This window comes from Anopheles coustani, unplaced genomic scaffold (assembly GCF_943734705.1).
Source record: "Anopheles coustani unplaced genomic scaffold, idAnoCousDA_361_x.2 scaffold_36_ctg1, whole genome shotgun sequence".
Taxonomy (NCBI): Eukaryota; Metazoa; Arthropoda; class Insecta; order Diptera; family Culicidae; genus Anopheles; species Anopheles coustani.
Window position 1 is genome coordinate 286780 of NW_026525417.1, and position 13342 is coordinate 300121.

Consider the following 13342-nt stretch of genomic DNA (forward strand, 5'->3'; position numbering starts at 1 on the left):
CGGGACATCGGGGCATCGAGCAAGCTGAACCCTTGTCCAAACACCATACATTGTCAATTTTCAAGCAACAGGGCATGATTGACGGAGTCGAAGTAAGCGAGGAAGCCCGTATAAACACCCGGAAGCACATTGTTATGTATTGGATTTGACGCAATGACATTTAGTCCATTGACAGTTGACGTTTAGTTCAGTGACAGTTGACACAACTCTCACTCTCGCTGGTACTAGCATTGCAAGTAGATCGTCTGTAAACCCCCATGTGAAATATTGAGAAGAAAATAAAGTTTGTTAAGTAAAATACGCAACATTTTGGTGTCAGAAGTGGGATAGTGCTGAAAAAAGTTCCATTAGCGTGTACGATACATCGGTGTACGAGCAAACGAGGCTGCAGCACCACGCGATACATCACACACGAGCACACCTACATCCCGATAAAAAAAGTGAGGTTAGCGAAAGCACGTGGAAAAATCTCCAGACATCGAGTTTACTTGCGGTGCACGCTAAAACACGAAAACGATGAACAACGAGAATAAGGAGCTGGTGCAGGCACTCTCTGGAATGCTCATCCAAGCATTGAGGGAATCCATGGGACCCGCCCTCCAACAAGTAAGTGCTGAGCAACGAAGTGCTGGTGAAAACTCAGCGCCGCAACCGAAAGCACCGCCATTCGCTATAGCGTTGTTTTGCTTTTCGCTGTCCGTCGGTGGAACGATCGCTCGATTCTCTTGTACCGATTCTCTCGTTCCATCGATTCCATATGATCCACGCTTCCGAGAGCTCAGTCGGAGTACGGACCCCTTGGGCGCGAAAGCGACAGAAGACATCTAAATCGCGGCTCAGTATTGCTTGCGCGGTCGCCCCCATTATCAGAGGCGGAGCCCTTTAAAAAATGAGCGAAAACTCTCAAAAATGTTTCATGGGTATGGTCATGGGAAAATCGACAATACGGCTCCAAAACGGAACAGAGAAACAATGCAGCTACGCCCTGCAATGGTTGTGGTGGATCACACCCAAGAAGTGTTTGCCGTTTTCGAAATACCTTATGCAACACGTGTCATAAGAAGGGACATCTCTCAAAAGTCTGCCGCTCAGGTAGTGCAACACAAGAACGATCTAGAAGCAACCAGGTCCCTACTTATCACATCGATTCGGTACAGCCAATAAACTCAGTTCGAAATACAGCTTTCGCTACCAAGCTGATGATCGATGTGAACATAGACGGCAAGCGTACCGAAATGGAATTGGACACAGGAGCACCCTGCGGGATTATAGGCGAAACGACGTTACGGGCAATTAAGGCAAGATATTCTCTTAAGCCAACGGATAGACAATTTACCAGCTATACGGGACATCGGATCAATTGTCTTGGTCGCTTACCGGTGAACGTAAAAGTAGGTGACGTAACGCGTAAGCTTAACCTGTATGTCGTATCTGGGAAAACAGACTCGCTCTTCGGTCGTGAGTGGATCGCACACTTCGCGGACCAGTTAGACCTCGGTAAAATGATAGCTCCAAACGCAGCGGTGAATACCATCAGTTCCAAGCTCACATCAGACCGTGAAACTCAACTGAACTCGTTGCTCAACAGTTATGATAATGTGTTTAGCGAAGTACCCGGTAAACTGACAGGTCCACCCGCTTCAGTACATCTCAAACCCGATGCCACACCCATTTTCGCGAGAGCACGAGATGTTCCATATGCATTACGCGATAAGTATGCCGCGGAAATCGAAAAGAAACTCAAATCTGGTTTCTATGAGAAGGTGGAGTACTCCGAGTGGGCTTCGCCGACGCACGTAGTGGCTAAGAAAAATGGAAGCATTCGAATCACCGAAAATTACAAGCCTACTGTGAATCCGAGAATGATCATCGACGAACATCCGATCCCCAGAGTAGATACCATTTTTAACCAGATGAAAGGAGCTACACTTTTCTGCCACCTGGACATCACCGATGCGTATACTCACTTGCCGATAGACGAAGAGTTTCGGAAAATACTCACCTTAAATACCACTACACACGGGCTTATACGTCCAACGCGTGCTGTGTATGGTGCCGCCAACATACCCGCGATCTGGCAACGTCGAATGGAGGAAATTCTTCTAGGACTTACGAATGTTGTTAGCTTCTACGACGACATCATCGTATTTGCCAAAAATTTTGAAGAACTGCTACAAGCTCTGACGCGCATTTTGAGTAGAATCCAGCAAAGTGGCTTGAAGCTCAATCGTTCGAAATGTGTTTTTGCTACCTCGTCACTCGAATGCTTAGGACACCGCATCGATCGCGAAGGACGACACAAGTCTACAAAACACATTGAAGCGACTCGAGACGTACCAAGACCATCTAACCCTGAAGAACTGCAGCGGTTTCTAGGAAAAGCCACATACTACTCAGCGTTCATACCCGATTTGTCTACAAGAGCAAAACCGTTACGCAGTATTTTGTCTGCAGAGCAATTTGAATGGACAGCCGAAGCTGACGAACCTTTTCGAGATATAAAAAACATCTTGATCTCTCCACAAGTGCTTATCCAGTACGACCCGGCACTACCACTGATACTAGCAACGGACGCTAGCAAGACAGGCCTCGGAGCAGTACTCTCGCATCGACTGAACAACGGGACAGAACGACCCATAGCGTACGCAAGCTGTACCATGTCACCTACGGAACAACGCTATCCGGTGATCGACAAAGAAGCGCTAGCGATTGTATGGGCCGTCAAAAAGTTTTTCAACTACCTTTACGCACGGAAGTTTACGCTCGTTACGGATCACAAACCGTTGACGCAAATCCTGCATCCCGAAAAGTCGTTGCCAATACTGTGTATAAGTCGCATGGGTTGGCCATGCGGATTACCTCGCGCACTTTAATTTCGATGTGGTACATCGATCGACCAACGAAAATAAAAACGCCGATTACTGTTCGCGCGTACCGAGCCGTTCTACACAGTCCGAGGCGAAACCTTCTCTCTCTTTGCAGGGGAGGAAATGACGATATAGATGCGTTCGAGGATTTCGTGCTCAACCAAATCCAACAACTGCCCATCAGAGCCGAGCAAATCGCACGTGAAACGCGAAAAGATGACCACTTAGGAAAGATCCTCAACGACTTAGAACTGGGAAGAAACCTAATACAAGCAGGGTACAAATCACCAGAAGCAAAGTACACGACGGTCGCAAAATGCTTGCTGTTCGAACATCGCGTCGTCGTTCCTGAGATCTACCGCCCTGCAATCCTCAAAGACCTGCATTCCGCGCACATTGGCGTAGTCAAGATGAAATCCCTTGCACGATCGTACGTCTACTGGCCAGGGATAGACAAGGACATCGAGAAGCTAGCCAAAGCATGCCACGAATGTGTACAGACAGCGTCAGCACCTCCTAAGTTCAACAAACACCATTGGGAGTATCCGTCCAACCCCTGGGAGCGTGTGCATATAGATTACGCTGGACCCGTTGCCGGTGCAATGCTGCTAGTCATCGTCGATGCATACAGCAAGTGGCTTGAGGTGAAAGTGACTCGCTCAACCACAACGGCAGCAACCATCGACATCCTGGATGAACTATTCGCATCCTACGGATCGCCACTGACAGTTGTGACCGACAACGGAACGCAATTCACTGCGGAAGACTTTACTTCATTCCTGCAACGAAGTGGTGTTAAGTTCCACAAACGCTCCGCGCCGTACCATCCAGCTACCAATGGGCAAGCAGAGCGCTACGTTCAGACCGTCAAGCGAGCTTTGAAGGCAATGAATTCTACAAGCTCTACACTTCAAGCGAATCTGAACGAATTCCTTCTTCAGTACCGCAAAGTACCGCATAGTGAAACCGGCGAGCCCCCAGCTAAACTGTTCTTAGGGCGAAACATTCGGTCACGTCTCGACCTACTCCGTCCGCAAACCGTCCAGACCAGAGCATCGGAGAAGCAACGAATAACCTTCGATCCAACGTACCGTACGTTCGAGCCAGGACAACTCGTTTATTGTCTTTCTGGTAATCCGAGAATGGACAAGTGGATTTGAGGAACAGTCGTCACACGGCTAGGCGACTTACACTACCTCATCGAGTGTGATGGCATCGAGATGAAGCGTCATGTCGACCAGATGCGACCTGCCCTGGACAACAGAACAGCCGACCTACCTAGTGAGCCTGGACCTCCACATGCCAGAGATGTGCTTACTCGTCGCAGGCACTACTACGGGTCAACCGAACCGTCACAGACACCATTGGTCAGCTCTCCCCGAACTGTGTCTGTTTCATCAGAGTCATCATAACCCGACTTATCGTATGATACACCGACCGGAAGTCCGACCCGAGCCAACGATGACCAGCCTATCGTACGTCGATCGTCTCGACAACGACACCCGCCTTCGCGTTACTCACCGTAGGACATCTTTAAGAAGGGAGGAGTGTTATGTATTGGATTTGACGCAATGACATTTAGTCCATTGACAGTTGACGTTTAGTTCAGTGACAGTTGACACAACTCTCACTCTCGCTGGTACTAGCATTGCAAGTAGATCGTCTGTAAACCCTCATGTGAAATATTGAGAAGAAAATAAAGTTTGTTAAGTAAAATACGCAACACACATTATGATCTATTTAGCATTAAACCATGTTGAACAGAAAAGATCGAAAGTCGAAATCCTCGCTGGAGATGTTTGACTAGAAGTAGCTCAAACAATTTGCTAAACGCGAATAGCATGGTGGTCCGTCTTTTTGTGAACAGGGAACATCCATGATGATTTCCAAAGGAACGGAAAGCTTCGAGACTACAAGGATTTGTTGAAGATTTTTGTTAAGATCGGTACAAGGTCCTGAGCAGCAGAGAACATCTCTTCTTCGGTTCCCAATTCCGCAGAACACCCAATCTGCGTTAAGCCCGTTGGTTGACGAATTCACGGGTCCTAGACGGCCAAATCCTTCGCTTGGCCAGGACGTGAACCGCGCGCAAACACATAGGTTATGGATTCATATGTGTCCATATGTTGTTTTTGTGATTTTTTTCTCTTCGCCGGGGTCGTGCACCCACATCCTTCCGTTTTCCTTACTTTCTTCAATAACGCTTCCTCAGTATTATGCGGACTTGTTGCTTGTTTGAATGCTGATCAACGACTAACCTTTTATTATAATCCTTGCACATATACTTATGTCTAACTTACATCGATCACTTATACTACGCTTACAAATTACTTACATTTCTAAGACACTACACTCAGTAGACTTTTTTTTGGTCACTAAAAACTCACTGCCGATTAGTTTATCTTTTTTTTTGGTAAGAACAAAGTATGATGTCCCCCCCCTCTCACGAGTGCGGCGCTGAGCGACTTCGAGCAGAATTCGAGCTCGAAGTGAGTTACATTACTAAATGGCCGCCATAGTTGGAAAATTGTGTCATAGCTGAATCGGTTCTGGCTAAATCAGCCGCGCAATCATTGCGCGTGCCGCTAGATGGCAGTGACCACGATACTCAAACTAGCCGTTATTCAGATGATGACTTTAAGCCCGTTACATTATTTTGCTCATGGCTTAGCTTTATTCAATTGTTTTTGAAATACCGAATATCATTATCATGTCTTTATTTATTCCTTTTAGAGATATTCATAATATCTTATTACATAATACAACCCCGTTGTTTCTTCGTTGCACAAGATAACAATGTTGGATGATTATTCAAATGAGAAACATGGAATAGTGATAAGGACCAGTATATTGCAAGCGATGCACCGCAATTTTATTTTACCAACTACGCTGTTACTTACTGGATAACCAACTACTTTACCAACTAAGCTGTGTATAGTATATGGTGTACCATATCTTAAACTAATGTTTAATTTTTTATTCTGTCTCAACCTTATTCCTTCCTTCCTTTTCCTGTAGCTTTTTACCAAACATAATATTTTTCTATTTAGCCAACAAAAAATTAAACATTTTTGGTAAGTTTATGTATATTGGTTAATAATTATCTCCGTCATAACTGTGTTAGTAACACATAGCTAGTTGATTTCGTCAAGCATTCATGTTAATTAAAAGTAAACAAGGATCTCTCGAAAAAACTTATTACTTATTAAAGTTCGACAAATATTTAAATTGTCACAAAATTTCAACAATGATCAATGTGTTCATTTAGAACGCTGTTAATGTGTGTCTACATTTTCTATCAATTTTTCCTTTATAACTTTGGCACAAAATAAGCCAGTTCGCGTACATTGTTTGTAGCTTAGCTTCATGAAATCAACGCAAAATACATCGTAATCTTTTTAATCTGAAATCTTAACGTCCATCTCGATGCAAACATGTAATATTTGCCCGTGCTTGACAGAATGGCCTTCCCTCGACCTGTGACAGGAAATCGGTACCGTATAATTTTCCTGTTGCGATCTTTCCTTTAAACAGTAGGTTCCCCACCTAGCATTTTAATCTTTGTAATTTCAAAATGGTCTAGGGATTATTTTTTATTGACAGACTCCATGACAGAATAAAATTCACGTTTAATTAATTCATCTGTTTTGAATAACTGCATCCAAAAACTATCTACCGGAACTTTTTCGGTTGTTTAACGAGTGCTTGGTTGAATGATTCGGTTATAGGGGCCTATATAGAGAGAGCAATCTGAAGTACTGATTGGATATAATTTTTAGCAGTTTTGCATGTATTTTGAATATTCAAGGACGCGATCCTTTTTTAAGCTTTCAGACCGATTAGCTGAAGAACCTCTCTTTCAACCTGGTGTTCGTAGGTTGAAGCCCGTGGCTGATCACATAATGACTCAATTAATCTCAGGCTAGATGCTATATATTCTCTAATTGATCACCACAATATTTTATCATGTTTATTGATTTAGTTTATCAACACGTCATACCAGTAATCTTTAATTTTATTATCCTCCATTCTAAAGTCCCAAGGCCTTTACCTATTTGAAAGTGCACGTGGAACATGTTTTTTTTTCAATTGAAACTTGAAGTAAAGCATGACCATAACTAAATTGAACCAAGGAAATCGCACTACTGTGGCGCTTCTAGTGGCGTCAGCGAGGCACTAATATTTTTAGTAGTATCAGTAAATAGTAACAATGAAATTGTGAAGGTTTTAGACCTGTACTATTTTTTTTCGCGAAATGCCGTACAATGGAAAATGAACGACCAAAAATGAGTCCGCACAAATCACTGGAGCACCAGGACAATTGAGCAAATTGAATAGGTCGAGAAACTATTCAAAAAATAAATACAAAAATGATTAGTATTTTCCTTTGGTACAGTTATACATAAGGTTTGTTATAAAAATAGTTATAACACGTAAAACTGTTTACGTGTTCCCTGTTCTCATAAATTCATGTGTTTTGTTTTTTGGTTCCTGCATAAGCGCCCGTATCGTGGAAAGGGGCACCGTTTTCGCAACCTCCGATCACTTCTTCTTGCGAAGAACATCTCTAACTGTTCCAACACTTCGTCTAAAATGAAGTTTTGTGATTGCCTAGAATTTTTCGATGGGGCGAAACTCTGGGAAATTTGGTTTTGGTACTAAATGGATCTTATTGGCCCAGTACCAATCCAAGACAACCTTGGAATAATGGCAGGTCGAAAATTCAGCAAAAAAAAGTATGTGAATTTATAGGAACAGGGAACACGTAAATAGTAAAAACCTATTTTTAAAACAAACCTTATGTATAATTGTGCAAAAGAAAAATACTTTTAATTTTTTTTTGCTTTTAATATGGATTCCAGGCCTTGTCAATCTGTCCACCGGCGATCCAGTTATTTGTGCGGACTCATTTTTGGTCGTTCAATTTCCATTGTACGGCATTTCGCGAAAAACAATAGTACAGGTCTGAAACTTTCACAACTTCATTGTAACTGTTTACTTATACTACTAAAAATATTAGTTTCTGGCTGACGCCGCTAGAGGCGCCACAGTAGCGCGCTTTCTTTGGTTCAATTTAGTTATGGTCATGCTTTAGAAATGGGACTCAAACCAAGGATACTAAGAACCAAGATGTCTTGCCGAGGGACCATGAAAAGTAAACATTTAGAGAAAATATTAGAACAATAAAAAAATATTTAAATTGAGATTCGGATCATCAATCTTTCAATCAAACACCATGACCAGTACACCATACATAAGTGACGAAAATCGAGGTAATAAAGATTATGGTAATTTGAAATCTATGTTCCAAATATGCTAGAATTGTAAAAATTACATTACATCTTTGACTATTTTATCGCATTGGTCACCAACGGCGACATGATGAAGTCTCTGGACTGTCAAAATTTAATTTTGGCATTCAATTTCACATCATAGTGCCTCTTGGTAGCGTAATAAGGCAGGTCCCATAGGAGTTCGAGTTTATGTTTAAATTATTATCAAAAATATTGTGTTTTACAATCCCAGCTGCGATTTAAACATCGAACCTCACCAGTCAATAATCATAAATTTGGTTTCCTCTTTATTCGGCGTGCAGGTCAGAATGATTTTAGTGTACATTCCAAATGTTGGACCATTTGGAGCTCTATTACTAACGCGGTGAAATATATTTGTTAACCGAATAAAAATATTTTTCGCATAACATTGTAATAGATCTATCTGTGGGATGTCCAGTAACTAAAACAGGAAACGAAGAAAAGCCAATATCAATTGGACTGGGAAACGCAGATGTCACGTCCTTTTTTCGCTTTGTCTTATGCTGACATGTTGATTAATTTGGACAAATTGTAGGTTTCTCGAATTGTACATCTTACATTCTTTATTCGAATTGAGAAAGGAATATTTTGCTGTTTGTTACAGTAACGCTGGGTTTAAAATAATTATTTTGATTCATTGATAGGTGCAGCATAAAAGAAAACCGTATTAGCAATCTTTGAATTTACATTTGCCTTGAAATTATATGAAACATATCTTGATCAATGCTTGTACAATACAAAAATCCATCTCTGAAAACATCTACCATATTTTTTCCAACGAGCATGTAGGCTTTCGGGTAGTGAGTGCAGATTTTAGGTTGGCCATTTTATGTTCAAAAAGAAACAGTGGCGCAGGAACATCTCGAACATTGATCTTAATCCCGGAGGATCGTCTTTTGTTGTTTTATTGTTTCACACTCCAAGAACTTGTCTCATTGTACGGTTGGTAAATACGCTTTGAAAACAATTCCTAGGTAAGCTTGTTAAGCCCCTGTTATCTCTAATTGCTTGATACACAAAACCATCATGGTTTTAAAATGCTAGAAAATAGTGCCTGGTTGTTTTCCTGTCAAACATAAATTTCCACAGCTCAGTTTGAAACTCTTTCGCCGTGGCTTTAAGATAGACACCGGATGAAAATAATGAATCGTAATTTTTATTGACCTGTGCAAACATATTCCAGTATCACTAACAATAGATCAACACAAATAGATACAACGTTGTAATACAAAATGGAACTTACAATTTGTAATGAGATGGTTCGAAAGGAACAAGGTAAAACCCAATACTTATGACTAACGAGTATTCGTAATAGACAATACTTTCAGCATCATAATGTATTCCAAAATTATAATTTGAGATTATTTTACATAACCTCATCCAGTAAGGCTATTGTGGCATTTTCATACAGAATATACAATATTTTGCCACCATCTACCTATTAACCTTCAGATCTACAACCGCCTACCTGGGTAAGTTTTGCCCTTTTATTTTGCAATTACTTTGAATTGAACAGTTATATCGACTCGAAATTCCTGGAATGCCTCAAGCAACATGTTCTCTATCATTCTGCCGAAAACCGACTTTTTATTTTTATTCTAAGTATTTTTTTACACCATTTTTCTATTTATACCCCTTAAATCTACAACCGCCTACCAGGGTAAGTCATACGTTTTGTCCGAGAGTTTATATTTTTCTGTACCAAGACAAACCACCAGTAGGTGAAAGGAGGTGCCCCTCGTTTTTTTCTTTTTATATTTATATTGAAAACAATCCAAATTTATCTAAGACACACTATGAAAGACTGTTTTACTCCACGAACTCCTCGAACAATTAGTAATGAGATAAACTCGAAGACGATGTACAAATATGCAAATTATGCAACATTTTGGACCACACAGCGGCAACGAATGCATTCCAGGTGAACTTCCATAATTTGCTACATAAAATAATAATTTGTTAATTGCAAGAAAATCATGATGCAACGGGTTGAATTAAATACAAAAGAAACTGTTATCGTTTGAAACAAAACGATCGAATTTATGTATATGATCTAAGCTTTAAAATGTTAAGGCTTAAATATCAGTTGTTACAATGTAAAATGAATAATTTCCTCCAGATATGCCACTGAATTTACTGAGGAACATGAACATTTCCAAAACGTAAAATTGGTAAAAGAGTAAATGAGGCCCCGGCCGCCATGTTTTCGATCGTGGCTACACCTCTTGTGGACGTTTAAACTGAATGTATGCAATTGGTGATACATTAATTCGTTAAATTCAACCTACGAGTATTTGAACCGTAGTGTGTACCGTTAATTTCGGCTACGCAATCAACCTATGGGTGCGGTATGAGGGGGGCCCACCGGCCCCCCTTATTTCTCAAAACTATAACAAACTCTCTTTTTCGGTAGACCTAGCGCAGTCCGCTCGCTTCGCTCGCTGCGGGCGCGCCGCCGTTTCCAAATCATTTCTTCGGCTAAACTCATTGTTTCATGCTGTCCATCATGTGTGGTATAGTTTACTTACTAGTAACTTAACATGTAAAAGTATATTAACCCGCATTCAACCTCCACTGGGTGATTAGTTTAAACCGTTATGGTCTTTAAAGCGAACCGTTAGCGTTCAAAAATTCGAAACGAATGCATGTGTCGCGCTTTGCATAGCTTCAGGCGCTAAATGTGAACCAGTAGGAAGAGGAGAATCTAGCCCGGGGCCTCATTTACTCTTTTACCGTAAAATTTAATAGAAAAATATTTCTACATCTTTGAAATTTCAATTTATAAGCAAAAATGTTGAAGGCACCAAGAAGTTACTTCACCAGAAACTTAAGAAGTATAAACAAACACAATAACTTATTGAAAATGTATGGTTTAAAGAGTTGGCGATTGTAGATCTATGGGATAAAATATATTTGAATGAAAAAATTACTTACTTATCGAATTTTTAATATTATTATTTGAATGGGATGTGTTAGAAAACATTCTTAAGTATCATTACTGAAAATTTCAACTTACTACGGCATCTAGAACAAAAGATATTAGCTTTGAAGCACAGCAAAATGCAAACCCCCATACAAAACGTATGGCCTACCCGGGTAGGCGGTCGTATGTTAACGTAGGTATTTTTGGTCGTAGCCCTGAAGGTTAAACAAATTCGTATGCGATTCCACCTATTATCTCCAGACTGACGCCGGCTTACGGGAAAAACAGTGTCGGCCCCACGGGGCCGACGTAGCGCCTAACGTGTTAACGTGTTAACTTATCTCTTACACTGCTTTATCAAAATGTTTTACCCGTTTATAATGTGATGGAGAAAATTGTGTTCGTTTGTTTTGTTTCGGTCTGATCTATTCGTTTGGCTCAAAGTGCTTACGATTCTCAGGCCACCAGCAAAAGTGTAATTTACCACTTTAAAGTTGTTGTTTCAACAATCAATCAAAATTTCAATAATTGAACAGCGATCACAACAATTCACAACACGAGCCCCCCTTCATCGTTTGGAATGCGGATGGAACGTGTACTGCTTTGCCCGAGCCTGGCTATGAGTATAATGGAGTCACGAAAACGAAAAAGTAACACGATTAAAAGAATTTTAAACTCTTATAAAACAAATACTCATCATTGGCCTTTGATATCATAATTTTTAGCACAAGTGAACGATCTGGCAACCTTCCGATTTCCCACTGCTTCAGACCTCGGAATGGATTGATCCGCATTTGCCTAAGAGTTCCAACTATGGAGGAGATTAACACAATGCTGGAAAATGATACTTAAATTTTTTTAATTTGAGCTGAATATAAAAGGCAGGCACTACATAAGGTATGTTTTACGCCTGATGTCTGGTATGCCTGGAAGTAATCTAGAGAAAATAATTTACGGCTATCTAAATGACATCTACTATAAATAATATCTGAACTTAAAATTATTTGTATATGTTCGTACATTTAATGCAGTTGAATCCAGTGGTTATGTAGGGTAACTGTACCAATAGTGGTGCACTTAGTACTGTAAATACCAAATAGGTGTAATTTATTAGTATTAAGAACACAATATTCTACATATTTGAAACAATTATGATCGAAACATGACTTTTCTTCTGAAAAACATCTATTTTCACCGTAAACCATACAAAATACACGAAAAAAAGCGTATTGTTCGTCCTAGTCGGTTGCTCCTATTATGGTGGTATGGTTCCTATAGTTGTAGTATCGTGTTCCTATAGTGGTGGTAGTACGAAAAACTTGAATATATTTTGACTATAACTTATTTTTGAAGCATATTTCAAACAGAACGGTAAAATACTCCTTGCCTAATGCGTTGTCATTGAAAAGACTGTTCTGTTTTACCGTAATATGTCCAATTTTAATTCATAAAAAACGCTCTGAATATTACAGCTTAAAACTATAGTATACAGTCTGTTCCCGAGTTACGCGGTTTTTGCGTTCCACAGAAATCCGCGTATCTCGAATTTCCGCGTATCTCGAATATTGCTTGACACATAGTTTATATTAGGAGTTAAGAGATCGAGCTATTGTGTACATGTATCATCGAATATTCAAAATTTTTCTTTGTCCATTAATATGAATGCAATGCAAGCGTATTCAAACTACATAAATTGCAACAAACGAAATTAAAAGCGTAAGTTATGCAAATGTGTAATTTACACAAATTTTAATCTCAGGAATTTAAATCGATGTAATAAACCCAATCTACTGTCAAATTTTGAAAACCGCGTATCTCCGAATCCGCGTAAGTCGAGAACCGCGTAACTCGAGAACAGACTGTATGCTTTAAAGCGTATCCTTCGCCCGCTTTCTTTTTTCTTTCCTCTGCTTCTTCTGCTGAGCCTTCTCTCCAGTTCCGCTTTGTTTATTTTGTAGAAACAGGATAAAACCACTAAATTTACCTGATTATATTGGCCAAAACCGGAATAAAACTAAAATATACTTGTGAAAAAATCTATGGCTGCTATAGGAACAACTTGGGTTTTTGTGCCTATAATGGCACTATGGTAAAAACTATAAAAATATAATAACATTATGCTAAAATTTCTAAATAAAATTATGCTAAGTTCGTATAAATCAATTATATTGGGGTATGCAAGTAGCGAAAACATATGGTTTTAATGATTTTGTAGTGATTTATAGCCTTAAGGAAAT

General features: G+C 40.1%; 1 protein-coding gene across 1 annotated transcript; it reads left to right on the forward strand.

Moving 5' to 3' along the window:
- The first annotated feature begins 516 nt into the window (after positions 1-516).
- On the forward strand, positions 517-4027 carry LOC131271280 (uncharacterized protein K02A2.6-like). The gene is made up of 3 exons (XM_058272690.1): positions 517-606; positions 1158-2824; positions 2983-4027. Exons 1-3 carry the CDS (start codon positions 517-519, stop codon positions 4025-4027), a joined length of 2802 nt encoding a protein of 933 aa, XP_058128673.1.
- Positions 4028-13342: the final 9315 nt, after the last annotated feature.

Coding starts and splice junctions, on each gene's coding strand:
- LOC131271280 (XM_058272690.1), top strand. CDS start 517: ATGAACAACGAGAATAAGGAGCTGGTGCAGGCACTCTCTGGAATGCTC. Junction 607..1,157: donor TGGGACCCGCCCTCCAACAA/GTAAGTGCTGAG, acceptor GATTCGGTACAG/CCAATAAACTCAGTTCGAAA. Junction 2,825..2,982: donor GAAAAGTCGTTGCCAATACT/GTGTATAAGTCG, acceptor CTCTCTTTGCAG/GGGAGGAAATGACGATATAG.